Here is a 22,813-nt window from a genome sequence, read left to right on the forward strand (position 1 = left end):
CTAGAAGCATTGTAATCTTTCCAATAATGTCTTAAAGCCAATGAAGTTTAATGGGAGATGCGTTTATCTGAGAAAATACTGTATTAATCAAATTACCTTTGTGTCTGCACCTCTCTTGTCTTTTGCAGAATAAGAAACCCTGAATATGTTATTCTGTCTGGGCTTTCATGTTAGGCTCAGCTCCCAGCACCTGGGTTCTGCTGTCTGTTTGGCTGCTAGCTTAAGTTTATCATTGAAGAGAACAGACTGTATCCTGTATTGGCAGCTGAGTTTCAGGTCCAGAGGCTGCTGGTGAGCTGTTTAGTCACACATATAGCGAGACTTAGGTTTCCTGTTTGTTTCATTTGGGTATGTTTGATATGTTTGATTGCTTTGAGTTGTAGGAGAAAATAAAGTCCTTTTCTAACATGATAGACTCCTAACAGGAGAAACGGTGCTTATGCCTTGGCTGATCAGTTGGAAAAGGTGGGACCTGGTGGACTGCAGCTGGATTAAAAGACCAATGATTTGGTGAGAAATTAGTGAGGCTATGGTGGAGAAGAGCTCTTTCTCCCTTCATAACCACCATCCTTAGCTGGTGCTATGCTTTCTCACAAAGTTCATTTCCCAGTTTAAAAAAAAATATAGCATCTGATGTGTCCCTTAAGAATATGATTTGGAAGAAGCCTGCATGTAACCTTTTAAGAGGGCAGAAGAATTCAGCAAATTAGAGTAGCAGCTTTGAACAGATTGATACTTCCTTGTTAGCTTTGTCACACTGATAAGAGAACTAGGTCAGCTCTACAGAAAATGCATTTTATCTGCATACTTCTCTTAACTGGAGTCCTGGAGCTCGATTGTTGTAACGGGCTTGCTGATTTGCAGCTCTGCGCAGGGGGTTGTGCTCCCTGTCTCATGTTTTCCTCGGGGTCAGAGTGTGGTCTGAAGCCCTATTGCTTGCCGCTTTGTGGCATGTGCTGCTCTTGCTGTAGGGGTGATGCAGTCAGTCCCCAGGGGTGTAAGTAGCATCTTCCATCACGCTGGTGTAATGTCTCTGGCTGCAGTTCACAGGGCTGTTGTTCAGCTCTGGAAGTGCATTACTGTCTCTTGGCAGTGGAGGAGGATACAGCGTGCAGAGAAGTCTCTCTGGTGTTTATTCCAGTGGAGAAAGTGGAGGACGGTTAAGGCTCTCGCAGTGGAGCGGAGGGAAGGCTGAGGCCTTCTGTGGTCAGCTGCCGGGACAGCAGTGCTCTGAGGTGAGAGTTTGTGTGCCCTGGCTCCGGGTTTTCCTCCGCTTATCCAATAAAGCTTGGCTGCTGCTCTCCAACCGCGTAACTCTAATTTATCTCTGGGGGCAGCAAAAGTGGAAGCTGAAGCGTAAAGATGGGCTCAGGCATCTGGGATGCTTAATCCACAGAGATTCTTGTGCTCTTTTGTGCGTGTATTCTGCATGTTGTTTTGTCCTGGGTTTTATTGCTGTCATCTGTACTATGCTCTCCCTTCTTGTCATCTTATTGTTGCACTGTTTTTATTTTTACTAATCTTTTTAGTGCTGTTTTCATTAAATTAGCATCATCCAAATATCCCCAAATGCAGCACGTATCACACCTATGAGACTGGCTGCCTTAATGTCAGCTGGAAGAAGGCATTATTAGAGATGTAAACCCAAACAGTGTCCCTTTGTATCCAGAAAGGGTCCAAAGCACTTGTTACTAAAGCTGGAAAAAATCACCTTAAAAACTGACTCCCGTCCCCTGTTTGTGGTCTATGCTTGTGTTTTCATTCATGTTATTTCCATGCAGTTCAGGCAATTTTTCTTCTATTTCGGTTTCAGGACCTCTTATGCAAAGCTAGGAATCAAAAATGTAGAAAGGCTTTTATAATCACCAATACCACAATGTTGAAAACAATAGGTGAAGATCAAATAAACAGTTGCTTTATAATATTGGTAGTTAAGAAATAGTTAACCCTGGCAAGGTATGAGGCTAGACAAGATATCTCCTTGTGCTTTCCTGCCTTCTCTCTGTTGTAGATTATGGTGCTAGTTTGGAAGATACGAGGTAGTTTTGTGTGTGCTTCAACTTTCATTTTCAGGTGCCACGGGACTTCGAAAAACAAACAAACAACCCCCCCCCCCCCCAAAGGAAATGCTTTTAGTTTCTTACAAGGATTGTTTCCAAGGGGTGTGGCAGTTATTATTTTTGTCTGTGGGGTTTGATGTTGCTGCTCCCCGGCCTTTTTGGGGCTGGAGGCTGTTGCTGTGGCAGGGGAGCACGTGTTCCTCCTCCTCGGCTGCCTCCGCCGAGCCCTTTAGAGGAGATGCTTTACCATTTCACATCCCGGCTTTATGTAACTGCCGTAGTGTTTCTCTTTGCCAGTTAACCATCCCACTGATGTCCTGATAAATTGTTTTGTGTAATGATTTTTGTGTGCATTCCTTGCTATAGCTTTATGGTAGATGACACAGATTAAATGAAGCCAGACAATGCTCTGTTCTGGGTAGTGATTTTCAACTGCAATGTCCTTTTGTCACTGTAAATTATGGTAGATGAGCTAATGTTAGACTGTACGATATAAGCTACAAAGCAGTATGAGCAGTAAGATCCCCCAAGAAGATGAAATGCATACTTGGAAATCTTCAAGTGAAAATATCCACTGTATCCCCATGTGTACTTGAAAAGATTGTCAGCCCCAGCACGGGAGAGGTGCACTGCAGACTAGCATGCCTAGGAGAAACTCTCAGGAAGTCATATGCTTCTTGATGATGTCCAGAAGACTTAAGCATTATAGACATCTCTGATTTAGAGTTCTTCATGTTACGGTGACCTCGGCACGAGTGTTTCACGGTGCAGCTCTGAAAACCAGAATCATATCAAATATTTCACAGCTTAGAACCAGCACCTTGCACTTTGCCCAGAACAGCAATTTTAGCCTGTTTTAATATGGGGTTGTGTTACGTTTCTGAATGTGCTGTGCTCCCCAGTTGAGATATAATCAAATTCCCTGGTAGTTTGTGGTTTAGGTTCCCATCCCAAAATAGAATTTTGCCAGTGGTATAACAGCTGGAAATTTCACTATTAAGTTCATATTTCAGCTTTTTGTCTTTAAAATGAAGTGAAATCAGATGGCAGGATCTTGCTCAACCTAGACTTCAGTAACCAAAGACTGAAAATAATCTGAGCACGAATACGATGTATTTTGGAATCGTGACCATCTGTAGTAGTGCTCACCCTTGGTTTAAATAATTCTGAACATCTGAAAACAAAAGTTCTGTCAGTAACGGACTTAGTAAGAATTGATTTGAAAAGGTGCACCATGGAAGGAGCACCATTATGTTTGATGAATCAAGGTATTCACAGTCGTTCCTTTTTCTGCCACAGGTTTCATGCGAATTTGGAGAGCGAGCTGAGATTTTTGTGGTCATGTGATTTTTCTACTTCTTCCCTGCCCAAATATTGCAAGACTTGTTATCATGAGGCATAGTTCACTGATTGGCTTGATACTCGGAGGGAGTACTGGAGAGGGGGATGAAGTCCGCTTTGAGCCTCGTTCGTGACAGACGGTTCTCCACTTCAGCAGCTCTTGTCGCTTGCTGCGTACGGCGTGTCGTTTCTCTGCGCCCGCTCGCAGCACACGTGCTTGCCCCGGTCTCCTGCGGTGGTTAGCTCGCTGCGTGGGGCTTATCAGGCCGCGCTTGTTCGGTTTCAGAGGACCGATTCTCTCCACCGTCCTCGCTATCTGTGTGGCTCAAGCTGGGGTCAATCGCGAATGCTTGCCTCCTTGCTTCCCCCACGTATGTTTTCTCCCTCTCCTTGCTTTGCCTAAGGAGTGTTTAAATGCCCTCCTTAAAATGAAGACTTTTGCCCTTTACTTCTAGGTAAATGATTCTTCTGAGGCATTTTAAGATACTTCCCATGCAGTATGGTAAGGCTGTGAAACTTGTGTGTGAAATCTGCGTGTGATTAAGCGTAAGGCAGTGCGTCCCTGCAGGTAGGGATGTGCATGCGTGCTTGTGTACAACGCGCCGTGCACACAAGCGGCTTTCAGAGAACATCCGGATGTTGCAAAACCAAGCGCTCTGAAGTTAAGAAATGCTAAAATTAAGTAATTAGGAAATACCTGGGTAATACTCACTTGTTCCCCTTTTCATATGCATTAGGATATGGCTGTTACCTCCAGTCCCACGGTCGCCAGACTCTTGCTTTGCTCAGCGTGCAGGACAGCTAGTGCTGGCCCTGAGCAATGGCTGCTGCAGCTAGAGAGAATTCTCTAGGAGCTGCGATGACATGGTGGTCTTCTTAAGGCCTTAAAACCTCTGAAGGTTTTATCCTCAGTTCCACATGTGGTCCTGTACCTTATTTACCATATGATATTCAAAGTGTTCTGAAGAGTGAATTACCAGATTCCTTGTGGGCTTCTCGCTGGTGCTTATCTCCATAATATCCAAGTGCTTCGCAGATGTGGCTGAGCACTGCTGTCAGAGAGGGTATTATCACCATCTCTGCGCTGTGTGGAGCGCTTGGGCCTCAGCTTGGGAGCCCAGGTTGAAATATCTGTGGCCTGATTATTGGTTTAGGATTATAAAGACTTTCTGTTCTTTTTTAGAGAAAGCTTTCAGTTCTGAACACTCATCACTTTTGCAGATTAGACTCAAGAATCTCAAGCCAGGTGTTTAGAAAGATCTTGGACTGTGCAGTCAATGCATCAGTACTTGAGAAACATCTGGACTTCCCTGTCTCTGCCCCTGTGGCAGAGGCGTGGAAAATCCCATTCCAGGGAAGCGTTCCGCTGTCTCACCAGTGAGACTGGTCCCTCTGCCCCTGTCGTCCCGGCCTCGCTGCTGATGGGGCAGATGTCCTCTGGCATCAGTCATCTTTGGTCCTAGTGGCATTGCCTATAGTATGTCTTGATTATTATTTTTTCCCTTATCTGCTTCTCATTTGTTGATAGTTATCTCAGACTGTAAACTGTTTAGTTCAAAGCTGCCATTAAAGTGTACGGTACCTCTTCAATAAGACTCTAATTTAAATGGAGGTTGAGGGGCTTACCATAAACAGATGCAACTTTTCTTATCTCGCTGAAGTTTTCCATTTAAGGAAAAGCCCTAGTTCTTTCCCGTCCCAAGTACCACCATTTTATAAGGAAGCATAGTTCCCTATCTAGTTGATTTATATCTCCCCCTCCCCTTTTTTTTAATGTAGCCTCTGGCTGATTGCGACTTAAACTAGCCTTTTATTTCAAATGTCGCTCTTTCCAGAAAGGATCGCAGTCACATGGGCTGAGCAGGATTTTGCCATTAGTGGGGGGTTTTCCTGTAAGTGTTCCCTAGCAGGATGCGTTTCCTCTTGCATAAGCAGGCTGAAAACCCTCCGAAGCCACAGAAATACATCTGCTGGATTCTTTAGACAGATAAATCCTTTATAAACAGGAAAATGGGCAAACTCATGGTAACTCTTGTGACACATCATGATGGAAGATCAGAAAGAAATGGAATGAAAAGTAGCACTGTGCAAGTATGTCTCATGGCATCCTCAATTTCCAGGATCCCTTTAAATGCTGCCACAAAGGCCAGACTCAACTTTATGGCGGGCACAGCTGGTGAAAGATGAAGTTCAGTGTGAGGTAAAATTCAGCTGGAAGTCACTTGACATTAAAAAATAAAAAAAATTGAAGGGTCTTTCATACGGCCCCGTGCAGGACGTGTTGTAAGATGCTCTCTGCATCCCGGAGCAGGACCCAGGCGATCAGCGCAGTCGTAGATGTCAGCACTTCTATTGTAGCTGTCTTTGCAGGGTGTCTAAAGCGGCTGTTTCAGTTTTGCTGAGGGCTGTAACTTTGGCAAAATTTAAACCCCTTTCAACTCTCTGCGGTGAAGTTTTACATCCTCTAAACTTGTACTTTGCTAAGAAAGACGTTTCCTGTTTAGCAAGTATATGTTGATGGTTCCAGCTCCTTAGTTAAGATTTAACAGCAGAGACAGCGATCTAATTAGACTTCCCTTCTTCAAACTGCTACTCTAAGACCTCTCTCTATGAGTAAATCTTTAGCATCTCCATAGTTAGCTGTGGCTGGTGAAACACATGCACAAAGACCACTTCACGATGCTCTTCCCTGCTTACTAAGAAACGGACGGGTTCAGTCGTTCCCGAAGGGTCCCCAGTCATTAGCCTGAATTAGCCAGGTCTTGCTGTGTTTTGCATATATGGTGAAGGCTGAATCAGTCTTTTCAAACGGTGAATCATTGCAGCTGCTGGAGCCTTGCCTTATCCTGCAAGCGAAAACCGTAGCTGTTCTGCAGAACAGGGCGGCTTTCCTCCGTGGGTCTGCTCTCCGCGGCATGCCTCAATCCCAGTCCCAATCTCAATCCCCGCCTGCAAACTGTCCCCGTTAGGAGAACCAGCGGCAACCAACTTCAGCTCGTGGATTGTGGAGGAGGGGATCCTTCGCACTTGGGTATTGAGAAACAAATGAAGATACTAAATGCTCTTCACATTTTAACAAGAGGAGGGGGATAGGGAGAAGAAAACTCTCCTTTTGGAGTTCAGCATTGAGCTAACCCCGTTTTGTTTTTCACCTGCTCGCTTTCCGTGGTGTGCTGAAAGATCCACAGTCGCTGCTCTTTATAGCTGCAGCCTGCATGGATTTTTCTCCCTTCTCTTTGGAAAGCAGCCAGATCAAAATGGCTGTGATCCAAAGCCAAGAATCACTCCCTTTGCTATGGAAATGAGGCCTTGGAGGCTGTTCACCATGTGTTCATCATGGAGGGTTCCTGCTGAGAACGATGAGCTGTAGGTGGGGGAAGAGGGCAGCAAAGGTGTGCTCGAACAAATCGGGTCTGAACAAATAAGGCTATTTTTTGGGTACCTATGAGACTGCATTTTTAAAAGGCCTTCATAAGGGGGAGGGGGGAAACACCCTTTCCAACAAATGGCTCAAATGAGGGAAATAACCTAGCAGAACTGCACCACAGGGTAAAGGGTGTTTCTCTGCCATTGGAGTGGAAAGGGTGGTGGAACTCGTACTTGCTATCCGATCCTTGTGATAAGGGTTTTTTGTTTTGGATTTTGATTTTTTTTTTTTTTGTGGTATTCTGGTGCTGATCAAGTGCAGGAAGGTATAATTTTCCAAGCTATACAAATAATCCTCCATATTTTTTAATTCTCACATCAACGTTCCCAGCATTAAAGCTGACAAATTGCAAAACCCCCGTGTACGCGACAGGTTGACGTTGGGCAATTTGGCGCTTGTTAACTCAGCAAGGCAGGTTTAAGCCCTCGCTTTACCTTCTTCTAAAACATCAGATTTTAATCTTGATGCACAGCGGGATGGGAATATTGCCAGTTGGTGAGCACTTAGGAAAACTGGTTGGCCTCTGCCCAAGGCAGAATACTTTCCTCTCCTGGAGGAGTCACCCACCCCGGGCAGCGGAGTGGGGAGAACTTTGCTGCAAAGGACCTGCGAGGTGTCTTCACAAGGGCAAGGGCTGAGCTGTTGACAGGCTTCCTGTTGTGCCGAGGTGTTGCAACGCATGCTGCTTCCCAAGAACAGCCCTGCTCTTCTCCTCCAGCCCTGTGCTCTGGGGAACCTGCCAGAAAGTCCTTGGAGGGAGCAGCTGGCGCTTAGGGCAGTGCTGCCTGCGGCCCGGGCCAGCCCCGTCTGCCTGTGCGCGGCTGGGGGGTGAAAGGAGGTGATGCTGCTCTCGGTAACTGGCTGTGGGACCTTTTTGCTCTATATCTTAATCGGGCCTTGGCAGCTTGCTAGTGCAACATGTTCCCTTTCTTTAAGGCATCTTCATTTTAGTTGAAATTCACCTTTTCTTTGCGCACGCTTCAGCGAGGCTGAGGCTCGTCTGAGCTCACGCTGTGAATCAGTGGCAACTCTGAGACTGTCTGGTGCTCCTTGACGCGGCCGTGCCCCTGCCCGCCGTGCCCCCTTTCCACTGGGGGACACCGGCATCCGCAGGCGTTCCCCCTGGGAAGCCGGCGAGGCCCCCGGTTCTGGAGCTCCGGACCATGTGCTGGGACACAGCTTCTCCCACCCCTTCTGCCCCCGCGCTCTGGGAGAGCTTCATCTTCCCTTCCTCTCTCTGCAGACAAGACGAGAAGCTGTGCCGCGCTGCTGGCAGAGCCGCAGTGCTGTTTTACCCCAAGGATGGGGCGCTTCGAAGCTGGATGGTTAAATATCTCCGCTGTTTGTGTGCGGGCTTGTTACTAATATTCCAGAATCCCGTAGCACAAAGGTGCTGCCTGCCGTAAGGCTTCAGCTGTCCGTCAAAGTCGCTATAGCTTGACGTGACCTCTCACGGCTTTACTGTGGGTTGTGAGCATAAAAAGCAGTCGGTGTTTGTGGGTCTGTGTTTTGCGCTCGTTTGCTGACTTGAGCTGACGAGAAGCTGCTGGTTTCCGACTTCCTCTTGCCCTTTGGTGTCGTTGGGCGTGTCCCGTCGGAACAGGCTTCTTATTTTTGCTGTAGGTAGAATATTTGGCTGCAAATGTATGCAACTGCATGGACGGATTTTAAATAGGGAGGAAGCATTAGTTCATCTATAATCATGACAGTAACCATTAACAACATGTTTGAAGCTTTTTTCATCTATGCAGTCTTAAACACCCCAATTCACAAAACTGTGCATTTAAAAATTACAGCTGTTCTTTCTTAAGTGGCATGAGTTCCTAATAAAATGGTGTTTGTGGCACGTCTGTGGCTTAAAAATGGCCAAGTTCATCTGGGAAACTTAGCAAACCGCCAGAAAGAGTCTTCCTCACGCTATACGTACTTGGGGGACCGGGCGCTGGTAGAGAGGAGCGGGGCTGGGCTGTGATCCGCTGCGTCGGAGGCAGAAGCGAGGCGTGCCCCCTCCCCGGCGTGCCACCCCCCCGGCGTGCCCCCGAGCAGCAGAGCCTTTACCCCAAGCTGTTCTCTACTCCGCCGTCGTGCAAAGCGTAGAAATGATACTCTGAGAAACGCTGCAAAAACCCTGTCTGCTCTGGGTGGCTACAAATGAAAAATGGGGCTCTTTGCTGCTCTGTCACCAGCTCGTGCAGAGTCGGGTCCCCGGTGCCTGCAAGTCGTTGCCGTCGGACAGCTGTCTGGCCTGCGCGAAAGCGGTCGGTGGCCTCCACCCTCCCTTGAGGGGGACAGCTGTCTGCGGCACAGAAATGACCCCTAATCAGTGGATTTAGTATCCGTGTCTGCAAAGAAGCTAGCGCAGCCCTGCCCCGAAACGCGGCTGGAGGCGAGAGGGCCGTGGGGTCCGGCGCCCGCTCCCAAGCGCTCTAGCCGGACGTGGTCGCGGAGGGGTGGTTGCGGAAAACGTGTTTGGGTATGCATGTGGAACTGAGTATTTCCCTACATAGCTGTCTGTTCTGTTAATTGCATTGTAGCATTTTTCTCCTCTTCAGACATATTACGTGCCTGCTTATTTGTCAGCTCTGAGGAGTGCTTTACTCCAGCTATTCAGCTTTTTGTTGCTGGGTTTTTTTTCCTGCTTCACAGACTACAAAACAGAGATCATTCTGAAATCTTTCTCGCTATGCTTTCATGCGAAGGCTTTGCCGCTACAGATGGCTGTGCAACCTTTTATCGCTTCTGCTTGCAGGCAGGCTGTGCAGGGAGAAACATGCTCAAGCCACGTTCAAAGCCTTGCGCTTGGGAACGTCAGCCCGGGGTTTCTGCAGCGAGCCGCTTTGCAGAGCAGAGCAGTTTTCCCAGCCTCCGCCTGTGCTTGGGGACCCCCGGGGAGGCAAGATAGGAGATGGACTCGGGCTATTTCGCTCTCCCTAGAGGCCGGGGCAGAGAGATTTTCTCATCTGTAAAGGCAAGATGCTGTATGGAGGCCCCTTTTTCCTGCAAACACAGATGGAAGGAGCAAATCTTGCATGAGCCGAGGGCACCGTGCGGCTGTAGGAGCTGAGGCTGGTGCCGTCGCTGCCTTCCCGGGTCAGCGTCCGCCCGACGTGCCGTGCCCGCAGCGTCTTCCAGGAGCCGCGGCGCTGGGATTTTCCATGCCAGTCGGTTCCCCTCTATTCTGACTCAAACTTTCTTGAAAATTATTTTCTCAAGAGAAGAAGTGCTGCAGACACACTAAGTTAATTTGAGTCATTAGCTTGTTTCCATTACTCCTTTCTGCCTAGGAAAATAACTTTATTTTTCAGTGAGATTTTGGAGTTAGAAGAAAGGGGTGGAAGCTGGCTGACATGTGGAACCACTTCACAGGAACACCGGATTTTGAGAGCTTGCGTTTTTATTTACATCTTCTGGACTCTGTCTGACTTGAAAATAAACAAGTTCAATCTGAGACCAGATTTATCCCTGAAAATATGTGGAGACTTGTCTAAAAACTTCTCGCAGGATAAGGAATTTCCTTTGCTATAATAAGAAAATACATTTACAATGGGGAAGTGGACACTTAGCAGGGAATCCGCTCTGTAAAACCCTCCTACAGCAAAGTTCAGCTGTGCAGGTTACAAGACAGTCAAGTTCCCTTTTTAAAAAAAAAAAAAAAAAAAAAAAAGTGGGGGCGGGCAAGAAATGCAAAACTGGTTGAAAACTTTGCAAGTGTAAAGCAAGTCGTCTGCGAGTGTAGGCGTCGCGAGTGAAACGGTATTTTTGTGGTTTTGCAAGATGGGGGACAGCGCAGGTGAGGGGGTTGGGGCGAGGCCCGCGGCGGGGGCCGGCGGAGGAGCGTGCGGATCCCTCCGCGCCCGACTGACCACGTTCTCTTGACATTCCTTCTCTCCGCAGACACGATGAGGCGAGTGGTACGACAGAGCAAATTTCGGCATGTGTTTGGCCAAGCGGTGAAAAACGATCAGTGTTACGATGACATCCGCGTTTCCCGCGTTACTTGGGATAGCTCCTTTTGTGCAGTAAACCCCAGATTTGTTGCAATAATTGTAGAAGCTAGTGGTGGTGGAGCGTTCCTGGTGCTGCCTTTGCACAAGGTAAGTGCTTTTGAAAGTTTCTCCCTGCTACATTCTCAGCTTTCCTTTGCCATTTCAGCAATTGTTTATGAATAACATTAAGCCTGAGAAGTCTCTGCTATGTTGCATCTCGTGAACGACAAACGCTGCTCGGTAGTGCCCTGTACGAATCCATGTAATGTCGCTGTAATCAGTCTAATGCTTCCTGTAAGTTAAACACAGTAGATAGAAATTATTTGCTTGAGTAATCTAAACCAATACCATGTGGCAGAAATTTCTAAGCAGAAGGATGCTCCATATGAAGGCCTTCTACTTGTGATAGCAGTGCTCAGGTTGTTGCACTGTCAGGGATTTAGCCTTCTGAGCTCTGCAGGTATCACTTGATTCAAGAATGCACCTGAACCTAGTTACTCCTTGCAGACCAGTATCGGATGAGTGGCAAAGCATCAAATTGGTGTTGAGCCGGGCTAGACTGCTGCTGACCCTTTAAGTTGTTCTTTTGCTGTATGCTGGTATAATACAAGAATAATCCCAGTGAGAAATCAGCATAGATCATATGGCTGTGTCTAGGTTTTATTATGCTTCAGCCAGGTCTTGTTACCCCTCAGGACCTGACATACAGAGGGGAGGTGCTTCCTCTGCTCTCGGACAGGGAAGTAGCCCTCAAGTTCTCTACTGTGCAAAATGCTGCTGTGGCTCCGATAAACAGTCTTGCAGTGAGGCTGTATACGTGCTGTGCTGCTTCCCCTTCTGCACCGAATTTATTTGTAGAACCCCGCGGATGTGCTTTGCAAAACACACAGAAAAGTTAGGTTCCTGTCCATCGGTAGCTGTGAGAATGGTTGAGTGAAGGATTTGGAGGGAGGCTGAGGAGATGGAGGCAGAAGCTTTCATGACAGCTTCTTACAGTGCTGTGGTGTAAAAGCATGAGAGTGAGCAGGAGCAGTCTCAGACTGAAATAAATTCCTGCTACCCCCCAGATATCACTTTGAAAGATCACAAACTATCTTTTTTTTCAGCCTTGTTGGAGAGAAGTGTTCTGATCTCCCTTTCTGATGTACTGACTTTTATCACAGTCAGTTGGCAAGTCTCATAATGCCGATTTGCAGATCTCTGGAAGGAACCTAGCCCACTTGATCCCTTCATGTGCTCAAAGTTAAAAAAGGAGAAGTATCAAACCTAGATGTGCACATTTCCCTTCAGTAACTTTTCACTTCCTTTAATGAAGCTTTACAATTTAGAAGACACATAGCTTGGTAAAATATAAGGGAAATAAGTGGCCCTAAGAATGATCTGGGAGAGCGAGATGCACTCTTATTATGATCCCCAAAGATCCATGTTTGATGCTTCTAAAATTACGTGTCTAGCTTCACGTATGCATTAGGTGGAAATAGAGTTATTGCCATGTTGGATGAGATTAGTAGTCCATCCATCCTGGATGTCTGTCAGAACTCAGGGAAAGTATTTCTGCGTTTGACTGCGGTGTTGGTTTGCAGGGGCAGTCAGCAGTTGCCGTATGTTGTGAATCTCAGTAGTTATAAAGCCCTTTAGAAAAATGGTTCTTTCCAGCAGACTCGTGCTAGACCGGGAAGCATGTTGCGATGGAGCGTTCCAGGAGTCTCACAAAGTGTTTCCATAGCCCTTAAAAAATTTCCTTCCCCCTCTTTTTTTTCTGGAATGTTTTTCTTGTTTCTGTATGAATAAGGTTTTTTTTAAAAAAGCTCATATTCTTTCTCTGTGACGTTATTTTTATGTCTTTGTAACCCTCGAGCTTCTCACTTAACTAAACACTCAGAATGTTTTCAGTTCCGTCATCAGCCCTGTCCCTTTCTTCTAGCCTCACTTGTAGATCTGCCGTATTTATATACAGAAATAGTGACCAGAACTGAAGATGGCATCGCAGGGGGAGAGTGCGTTGCAGGAGCAGAGGACCAGAAGGACCTTCTGGGTCAGTCCGTCCGGTGCTCTGCTGCAGCAGGCCACCACAGCGTGAAGGCCTTTCCTAAACTGCCCTAATTTAAAACCGGCCTTTTTTTCTTTGCCCACTACTCCCAGTGGAAAGTTATGCCAGAACCCTGCTCCTCTCATGACCAGGATCTTTTCCTAACTCTGACGTAAATGTGGCTTTTTGTCTCCATTTTCTTTTGTACCAAGATTATCCTTTAAGTGACTGCTTCCCCCCTCCGGGGTATTTACAAGTAGATGCTGAAGTAGGCAGCAAGCTCCCACTTAGGCCTGAGCTGTGCTAACCCGGCAAGCCAAGCTCCCAGCCTGCTCTTAAGCAGCTCTCCGTGTTGCTCATCTTAGGAGCAGCCCTTTGCATGAATTCCGGTTTGCATTCGCCTTCTCACCGTGCGTCCCGGCCTTGCCCGAGCCTTGTACAAGGGCCCCGATTTCTGCAATTCTTCACGCTGTGATCGAGGAGTACGCTCGCTCCTCTCTTCTCCTGCTTCCGAATGATCTCTCAGTCCCTGGCAGAAATTCCTGCTAGTCCCGAGTGTGAGATCTGGCATTCTGCATTGTGTCCTCTGATGTTTGTGTGTTGTTTTTTTACAATTTCTAGTTATTCCTTCCCCTTTGTCGTCATTGCCTTTGTCATCAACAGCACTCCTGCTCTTTGGTTTGCAGCTATTTAATACTAATACATGACAAGATTGGGTGGAAAGCTGGACCTTGAGGAACTCTGTGCTACCCCCCCGCCCCGACTCTTTCTTCTGCTATGCAACATGTCGCTGGCTTTGCTCTAACTAGTTCCTGTATCCCTGATTTATTTTTGTATTCTGGGTTGATGGTTTCTTCAGTTCCCGAACACGCTCACATTGTGCTTTCTGCGTTAGAGGGCCACTGAGCCCCTTTCGCAGAAGCGTTTGCTGGGTTCTCACAGTATGTGCAGGCAAAAGGAGGTTGGTTTTGAACCGTTTTGGTCTGATTTCATCACTGAACCGTAAAAAGGCCCCCGATGCAGCTCCGAGGTCGAGGCGGCTGCAGAGAAATGCCCCTTACAGCCGCGTTGCCTCGCGCCCGCCCGGGGCGGCTCACTGAAGCAGCGCCGATGGCGCTTGGCCTGTTGCGGAGGGAGAGCGGAGCCCGCGTTTATCATGGAAATAGAGTTTACTGATTTTAAATGTCTTTTTCGTTTCCAAGTTTTGGTAATATTTGTTCTTGTGGCGATGGCTTTTGGTTCCCCTCGAGTGGCTCAGCGCCGTCACACAGGGCCGTTTACGTGGCGGGGGGCTGCGCAGCTGGAGGCAGGCGGATGAATTACAAATCGGGTAAAATCTTTTTGACCGCGTTTATCCCCAAAATCTGATCTGCGGGAAAGGAAGATGCAGGGGTTGGTTTCTCCCCGAGTCTCTATCTTTGCATGCTGCTCTGACCAGACAGCTGGTGTGTCTGGGGGAAAAAATGCCATCTTGCTTTGGGGGGGGGGGGGGGAGACACACACAGTGTGTGCATATACACAAAATATATAAAAATATGTCTGTGTGTGTATATATATATATATGTATACTTTTAAAAGTGCACGTGTGCAATATATATATATATTTTTTAATATATGTACGTGCATGTGTGTCTGTGCCCTGCTGGGTTGGGGCTGGGGGGGGGGGGGGCGGCTGAGCCCCGCTCCGCTGCCCGCCGCCCCCCCCCCCCCCCCCGCTCCCCTGCAGGTGCCGCCCGCGCTGCCCCGCCGCCGCCGCGCGCGCTCCCGCCGCCCGCGCGCGCCCCCGCCCGCTCCCGCCGCAGCGGCACTGCGGCGGCCGCGGCTTTTTACCTTATATGGGCATGGCAGCGCGCGGGGCCGCCCGCCGCGCTGATTGGCGGGCGCGCGGGGCGCGGCGGGGGCGAGCGCGCGCGCGCACGCGTTGCCGCGGGCGGCGGCGGCCCTCACCCCCCCCCCGCCCCCCCCCGCGGGCCACCGGGGCCCGGCGGCCGCTCGCCCCGGAGCCCCCGAGCCGCCGTTGCCTCCTTTATGCGGAGCGGAGCGGGGGGAGGCTGCCCGGCCCTCTGCGCGCCTGCGGCCCCGGTGCGGGGCGGCCCCGTGCGGCCGGTGCTTCGGAGCCGGCCGTGGAAGCGCTTTGTCCCGGTTTCCTGTTTTGGTGCGTGCACGTGCGCGGGGTCCCTGCCAGGAATGCGCCATTCCCATGCTCCGGGAGGAGTGGCGGCCACCCTCCGACTTGCTGGCGATGGCGGTTCCCGCAGGTTGCCTGGTGTGCCGAGAGCATCGGGCCTCGGCTGGGAGGGGCCGCAGATGGAAAAGCTCTAACTTGCATCGGTTACGGCGTATAGGTTGTAGACTGCAACCGGTGACCGTTAGCTGTGCACGTCAGGGAGACGCGCTGCTGCAAACGTGCCCGTCTGCGCCGGGCTGCGGTGGTTGGTACCGAGCACGGTGTAGGAGGTCACCTGCAACCGGGAGGCTTCCCGGCTTGGGGAGCTGCTGTTCCTCCGTCCTCATCCCAGAGGAGCCCGTGGGAGGGACCCCGGGGTGAGACCTTCCACTGGTTCCCCTAAACAGACCCTTCGTGCTCCATCTTCGACCCGTGAGACTCGGCCGGGTGGCGTGTGCCCACCGTCACCGGGACCTGCGGGTGCTTTCGCTGCTCCACGTCACTTTGCGGGCTGCTGCGAGGAGTCGTTGCGGAACCCGATTTAACGCAATTTTATTCCTAGCAAGTGGAGCCTGTGCTGCCTTGGGGGCGTGTGGTGCTCTGTCAGGCTGAAGTCGCCCCCAGCGTGGCAGGAGAGTTGCCATTGAGTCGGAGTTAAGGAAGAGTAGGGACGGATAAGGGGAGAGGTGATTCTCCTGCCCTGGGCCCCGGGAGATCTGCGGTGTGGCAGGAGCGTGTCTGCGCGGATCTGGGCATCCTCGGCGGCAGCCACCAGCGCATGCGCTGCTCCGCGGAAACGAGGAGCCTCCCCGGGGCTCCCTCTTCCCTCGTGCTGGCCCCGTGGAGCGGGTCGGTGGCCGTCGGATGGCCCGGGTCGCGGTCCTCCGCTTTCCGCGTGTCCCTGGCAGCAGCTGCACTCGGGACAGCTGGACACGGGCCCCTGCTACGCAGCGCTCGCTGCGCCCATCTGCTGACGGCCACTGCGGCCGGGCGGAGGGCTCCGCGCGTCCCTCGTCGGAGGACACGGACTGCGTGGGACGTGCCCGCCGAGCCTGGTGGGCGATCCCTGGGCTACAGCCGAGGTGAAAATCCTGTGGGTTTCTTCACGTGCTGGGGACAGTGGCTTGCAAACGCCGGGCTTTCGTGCCTTGTTCTGGGGCTGGCCCCCCACAGCAAGGGAACCGGGTACACCTTTTCCCACCGCCTCACAAAATCTTTGCAGTTTGCATCTGCAAAGAAAAAAGCTACTGCAAAGGAGCTTTTGTTGTCGTTTCAGTAGGTCTCTTCTGAGAAAGCTGCTGTTAGCTGGAAATCGTGTTATGTAAGGCCTCTGCAAGGGGGAACTGCTGTCTGCTGCCCGTGCGCTGGACGCTTACCCGCTCCCTTTTGCATATACCTCGTATGAGCATTGCCCTTTGTGTGCCTGGCTTCTTACCGCACTCTTCACCCAGCAGCATTTCTGCAGGAACCGTGATCAGATGGGTGCCCTGGGAGGCATTAGCGGGTGGGTGGGTGAGTGCACACCTGAGAGATGATCTCCTTGAAGTAACATGTTGTTCTGCCAGTGACGTGCCGTCGTGTTCAGCCGCGGCACATGCAAATTGCTAATCAGCTGTTCCAGATCCTCATTCCTCCAGGAAAGACTGGAAAGATCATGCTTTTCTGAATTGTGTGTGTAACAAAATCAGGAGCTGCTGCTGTGGCAGATTCATTGAGCCTTCTGGCCATTTAGGTGGAGTGTGGGTGGAGGGTCTGAATTAAAATGAGTTACTGTTTTCCTGAGTTATGCTGCTATTGAGCCCCTGTCAGTGTTGTAAGTCTTTTTTGTGGCAATGTTTCTGCGCTAGAAGTTTGGCGTGCAAGGCTGGAGATCATGACGGAAGGAAGGAAGGGTCTTTCCTAACTTTTGGTCAGATTTCAACACTTCTCTGAATAGGTTTGTATGTTAGACTGAAGCGATCAGAATTAAAGACATCTTGCTTTTTTTATTCAGTTGTTGCAGAGACACTGGTAGCTTTAAAACCGTAAGTTATTCTGTGAGCAGCAGAACTTAAAAGCCAGGTTTCTTGCAGATTTGTTCTATTAATCTGCTCAGCCTGTGTGAGCGTGGAGCAAATGTTCCCCAGCTCCGTTCTGCATCTTCCCCCTTGACCATCCAGCTTGAGTTATAACTCTTACAACTGGGCACTAATTTGGATTTCTTTCTTTTATTTTACCTTCGATCATCTCAAAAGCTGATTTCAAAAAAATAGCACTTTGAGATATTTATGCCTGTCAAATTTGGTTGCAGTGGATCACCAGGCTCCAGATGTTTTGAGGAGGAATGGGCAGACGCTATGACTACATTTATCTCATTTTTCTAGGAAACTGAACAGCAAAATTGTGCCCCTTACAGGCGACCGGTGGTTTGCACAAAGGTGGCAATCAAGGCAAGATTGTTGCAGTTTTAAAGCCTAGTGGGGAAAAAATGAAAATAGAAACAGCGCTGGATAGTTCTTTTTGTAAGCAGATATGGAAAAGAGATTGTTGCAGTTTGCTGGCTTGCGGATCGTGTAGCATTTTCTATCTGCCTTCCTAGATGTGCGTGCGGTGGTTAAAACGTGGGAGTGTAAGTGGAGTGGGGTAAGTCCTGATAAGCCAGTGACAGCAGGCCGTGCAGACAGCAACTCCGAAATTCGTGCTGCTGGTAAGCCAGCATCATCTTTCATCTCTATACTAGACAAATACATGACTTATGTAGGGTATCATCCACACGCATGCGAACCATATATATAAAAGCACAGCAGTGCTGCAAATGGAAGGTAAAATCCTGGTTTAGACATTTAAAGTTTCCAGCTAAGCTGAAATCTTGGTTAGATCCAGGAACAAAATTAGTTTAACAGCAATAGTTGGAATATATTGGATTCTTTTTGGGGATCTATCCAAATTTACACTGTTTGTTCTTCTCTCTCCTGCTTCCCTGTCTGCGTTTTTAATAGTCCCACTTTGTTTTGAGCTTGGCGAGGAGGCTGGAGCGGGGATCCGCGAGTGCCCTTCCCGGCTCCGCGGGCAGCGAGTGCCTTTGGGCCCCGCAGGGCTGGTCCGGCTGGTCCTGCCTGGTCGTTGGAGCTGTCCTTGTCTCCCATTTCCCTCCTCCGCTATGGTGCGAGTCTAGCAGTTCATCCAAGAGTGCTGAAAGTTTAAGACACTGATGAATTTTCCTTCAACTGGAAAGGTTGCGTGCCTGTTTTACTGATGAGGGAATTAAGTGCTTTCAAAATCATATTTTAGGTGCAGAGCAGACGAATGAATCCGTATCTTCTGCATGGTAATGTAATCTCTGGACGATGGTTCCTTTCTTTTGTTTTGAATCTTTGCATCTTCTGCCCAAAGGGCTTCAACAAACTAAAAGTCAGCTGGGACCCCCTCCCCCCCCGAAATTGGGAGGGATGTTAGCTGCAATGAAGGAGCCATTCTCAGCACTAAGTTCAGAGTAGTAAGAGTTAGCTGTTTGCTTTGGATTTGTTTGTTTTGTTTTGTTTTTTTTAAAAGCCAACACGTGAGTAGCCGATTGTTGCAGCTAATTTTGTGGAGGATTCTGGGGATGAACGTACATTTTCCCAGTGCAGAGCATCCCTGGAAGCTGCTGCGGTCGTGGGTCCGTTGTAGCCAGCTCTGCGCTCTGGTCAGCTGTGAGCACGTGGTGCCAATAATGAAGTCACCCAGCTGCTCCATCTCCACCTCCCCGTGGGCATGAAACGACCCTCGTTACTGCTGCCTGCTACACCAGGCCGACGACACTCCTGAAACCCTCCAAAGAGCGCTCTGAGCCGCGATGCCAAAGCTGCTGGGGCCCCGCAGGGCCGTGGTTTTTAAAGCCCTGTCTCTCTTGCAGATTCTCCCTGCTCAGACGGAGTTGGCTTTGTGAAGGATTCCTGTCTGTCACCGCGTTTCTTTCTTTTCTCCCCTTTGTCTGTATATCCATTTAGGTCTAGGCGCTCAGAGCAAGGAGCATTGTCTCAGTTCTGTAAAAGCCTGTAACGTCTACTGTAATGTCACAGCTAGGCAGCTGTCAAGGTAATCGGTGATGAAGCTGAGTTAGAGCAGGAGCATTGCTGAGGGTGCAAGAAGTGCTTGCAGTGATCCAGCCTGCAAGAAGTGTGTGGCTCAGAGTGCTTTAAGACCTCGCATTGTGTGACAGTACAGTAGACCTTTTGAGAGTAACACTTCTCATAATCTCCCGAATTAGCTATGGATGCCTCGATTGGTTTGCTGGGTGACTAATGTCTGTTTGTCATGGTCATGAGTGAGCAATGCACTTTCATTATATCCTGCCGTATTATTTTCTCCCAACCGCCTCCTGTATGACCAGCTGGTGCGGCCAGAGGTGGAGGTTCTGTGGCCAGAGCACATTAGACTTCATCACTCAATCCTAGTTTGTGAAAGTTGTTTGTTGTAAGGAAAATACACAGTTTAGCTAAGAAAAAGCAAGTATCCTCTCTAAAGCAGCTAAGATACCGGTCGCTCTGTATTTCAGGCTAAGCCTTTGTAACCTGATTTTCTTCTTCAAACTTCTGCAAAGAATGGACGGTGGAATTGCTTTTGCTTGTGCAATTTGATGCCACTTCCCTGTTTTAAATGGTGATTGTAATGAGCACAAGCATGAGCTGGGGGAAGCAGCTGATATTCATGGTTTTTTTTTACCATAATCCATGAGCTGTTTGTACAGCCAATTACCCTTTTCTGGCAGAGAAGCAACCATAAAAGACATTAAAATTAATTCATAAAGCTACCAGTTTTAGGAATTATTTTTCTGTGCTTCTTATCTGTCCCTTCTGAATTTAATCACAGATTTTTTCCTCATCTGTCAGCTTTTCTGATCTGGAATACATGAAAGGACCAAATGAATTCATTTGGTAAGCTCAGCTTACCACCTGCTGAAGGACCCAAATACTGAGTATGTTTCTAGTCAGCACCATCTGACATATTAATATTAGCCTAAAAAGGTAGATTTGAGAATTAACTTTGTGGATAAACCTGCCTAGATGCTTTGTATAGAAACCTATGACTCTTAGAGTATCAGGAGTTGTTGCAGTGATGTGTTGCTCAACCAGCATAGTAATGGATTATAAGAAGGATTTAATTTCTGGTAGTCATACTAAGTTACTTTTAAGCTGTGTATCAGCACTTGAGATTTATTTTAAATCCTTAACTAATTAAAAGATTACATTTAAAAAACTGTGAGGATTATGGCAGAATGAAAACCCACCCATTTGGCACTGAGGTTGCAAACTTCATGGTGTTCTCAGCTTGCAGCAGAGGTGTGTGTTTTAAAGGAATTGTCTTAAAAACTTTGAATTTGGGGATCTGAAAGGGCTTTTTCACGCCGTACTCCAAGGTTCCTGGTCCAGAACCTGTGTCTTGGCCCTCCAGCGAGGGGAGCTTGTGTCCAAGGCTGTTCCCGGCGTAAACCCTTTGATCACGGTGCTGTCAGCAGTACCTGCTTCGCGGTGCTGGGGCGTTTGCAGATGTTGTCTAGCACACTTAAGGCGCTTCTGCCTTGCTCCCACCGGCGAGGCTGGGAACCAGAATTGACTCCAGAGCCACACGGTGAATCATCAGCTCTTCAGCAGAGCTGGCGGCAGGATTCGAGAGCTGCTTGCTCTGGCTGTATCTGTGCGGTTTGGTGCAATACCCGGCTGTCGTCCGTCTTCAGACGCTCCAGAAGAGCAGCTCTGCAAAATGGGTATTTTAATATGAGAATTTCCTTTTGGCTAAGCCAGACAATGCCCCCCAGAATATATTTTAAAGCGCTTTTCTGCATAGCTAATCCCACATTATGCACAAGAATAGCTCTCTCCCACTCCGGAAATGGGAACACCTTTGGGAAGAGGAAGCCTGTGATGCAGTCTGTACTGACAGCATTTGCAAAACTGGTTTAGAGAGAGAATAAAATAACGCATCCAGCACAAGATCTTATCTAAAAATTGCCCATTTCTCACCCTGCTGGGTGGTTCGGTGTGGGTTCATTACCGGCTCGGGAGTGCCGGTAGCAGAGGTGGCATTACGGCAGCTCCGAGTTTTCTTTGGAAGGTCCTTGGCCAGCAGTAATAGTGCTTCTTCTCGCCTTGCCTCCGCGAGACGGCTCGGAGGAGCGGTGCTCTGGGTCCGACTCCGAAGCAGTGACGTGAGTTATTGCCCTTTGACAGCCCCGGTGATCCCATTTGAAGGGTAACACTTTCTAATGAAAAGTGTTTTTTAAAGTGGAGCAGATGAATTGCATTTGGAAGCACAGCTCAGGAGAGCGCTTCCTTTTTATTGCGGGTTTAGGAAAACACCGTGCCTGCTCTGCACCGTAAAGACGGGCTTCTTGTTTCTGACTGCAATTCATAGCTTCTCTGGAAGAGATCTGACTTCTTTTAGCTGAGCTACAGTTTCGAACAGCACGGCAGCATTTTAGGCAGTCAACCATTCTGTCCGTTTGCATTGTCTTAATTATTTTCATTTGTGCTATTTTGATGTTATTCTTTGTGGACCTCGGTGAGTGACGAAGTTGTTCTGATGCAGTAGAGGCACGGCAGCAGCATTGCCCAAGCGCAAAAGCCGATGCCTCGAGCCGCGGCGGCGCTGGGCCGGTGCACCTTCCTCTTGCGTTGTCTTCCTCCGTCGGGCACGAGGAACCACCGCGCTTGCAGGCAGCCCGGCACGCGGTTTCCGTGCTTGTGCTGCACTTGCTTGGGCGCAATTTGGTAAAATTGTGTAAATGTTGTGGGTAAATCTTCCTTAGGTTGCTTAAACTTGATGCCTGCATCTCCCTCACTGCTTCTAAATAATTTTTCCTTTTCTCCTTTCTTGCTCTTTGTTCCCTCATTACTTCTTTTTAATCTCGCAGTCCCCGTGCAGGCAGGAAAGGGGTTTGCTTCCTCAGTGGGAGATCTGAGTTGCTGTTCACCTGTAACACGGTGCAAAGATATTTCTGCCCAATTTGGCTTGACTTCTCCTTTGTGCACGTGCTGTTTCATGTCGATTCAGACGGCTCTGGCCTCCAACGCCTGCTGCCCTTGTCAAAACAGCCGTGCCTGTTTGTGGATCCCACGCGCCTCAGCTCGGTGACCAGGCCGAATTTCACTGCCGCTTCTCAGAATTACCAGGGCTGGGCCGAGGCAGCGGGTTTCCTGCGGCGGGTGCAGCGGAAAGACGGTTGCTTTTGTCAGCTCCGCTCGCAGCCGCGGCGGAGGCCGCCTTCGCCCTGCGGGTTTGCAGCTTGCTGCCGGGGCCGATGTGGGCGAGCCGAGCAGCAGGCGGGCAGGGCAGCCGGCTCCGGGGAGCAGCACCGCTGCGCCGGGCGACAGCCGAAAGAGGGAAGAGGCCGCTTCCCGCTGAGCGCGCCCGTCCGCGGCACGGGAGCGCGGAGGAGAAGCCGCGCGGTCGGCCCGTCCGCCCTGGCGGGCGCCTCCGTCATGCCGCTTTCCCGGCTGCCCTCGGAGCACCGCGGTTTATGGAGCCAACGGAGCTACAAGATAGCTGCTTTAAAAAATGAGCTCCCTTTCAGGTGATCAGAAGCAAGCGGTGCAGTCGCCTGGTCCCTGTGGTCAGTGGCTGTCGGTGCTCATGCTGCTAAGGTTTATCCTGATCAAAACTGAGGAGTGAAATTTGTGGTTTAATTTGTTCAAATTGATCTCCCCCCCCTCCAATAAATTACTGTAAAAGCTCTAAACTAAACTGACAAGCGCTCGTGCAGCCTGCAGAGAGCTACCGAGGGCTCCTCTCCGCAGGTCCCCCTGAGCCCTGCCTGGGAACAGGGGCAGGTATTCGCGGACATGC

General features: G+C 49.4%; 1 protein-coding gene across 4 annotated transcripts in view; it reads left to right on the forward strand.

Moving 5' to 3' along the window:
* CORO1C (coronin 1C) overlaps nucleotides 1-22,813 on the forward strand; it is a 61,547-nt gene that overhangs the window by 18,228 nt on the left and 20,506 nt on the right. For 2 of the 4 annotated variants that reach the window (XM_064521894.1, XM_064521895.1), the window contains exon 2: nucleotides 10,723-10,922. In XM_064521894.1, coding sequence (XP_064377964.1) covers nucleotides 10,723-10,922 — 200 coding nt within the window. Of the gene's footprint in view, nucleotides 1-1,217; nucleotides 1,236-10,587; nucleotides 10,619-10,722; nucleotides 10,923-22,813 lie in introns of those variants that run through there. The other 2 variants (XM_026114515.2, XM_026114514.2) reach the window with 2 other exon arrangements.

Source organism: Dromaius novaehollandiae, chromosome 17 (genome assembly GCF_036370855.1).
Source record: "Dromaius novaehollandiae isolate bDroNov1 chromosome 17, bDroNov1.hap1, whole genome shotgun sequence".
In the NCBI taxonomy this organism is placed as follows: domain Eukaryota; kingdom Metazoa; phylum Chordata; class Aves; order Casuariiformes; family Dromaiidae; genus Dromaius; species Dromaius novaehollandiae.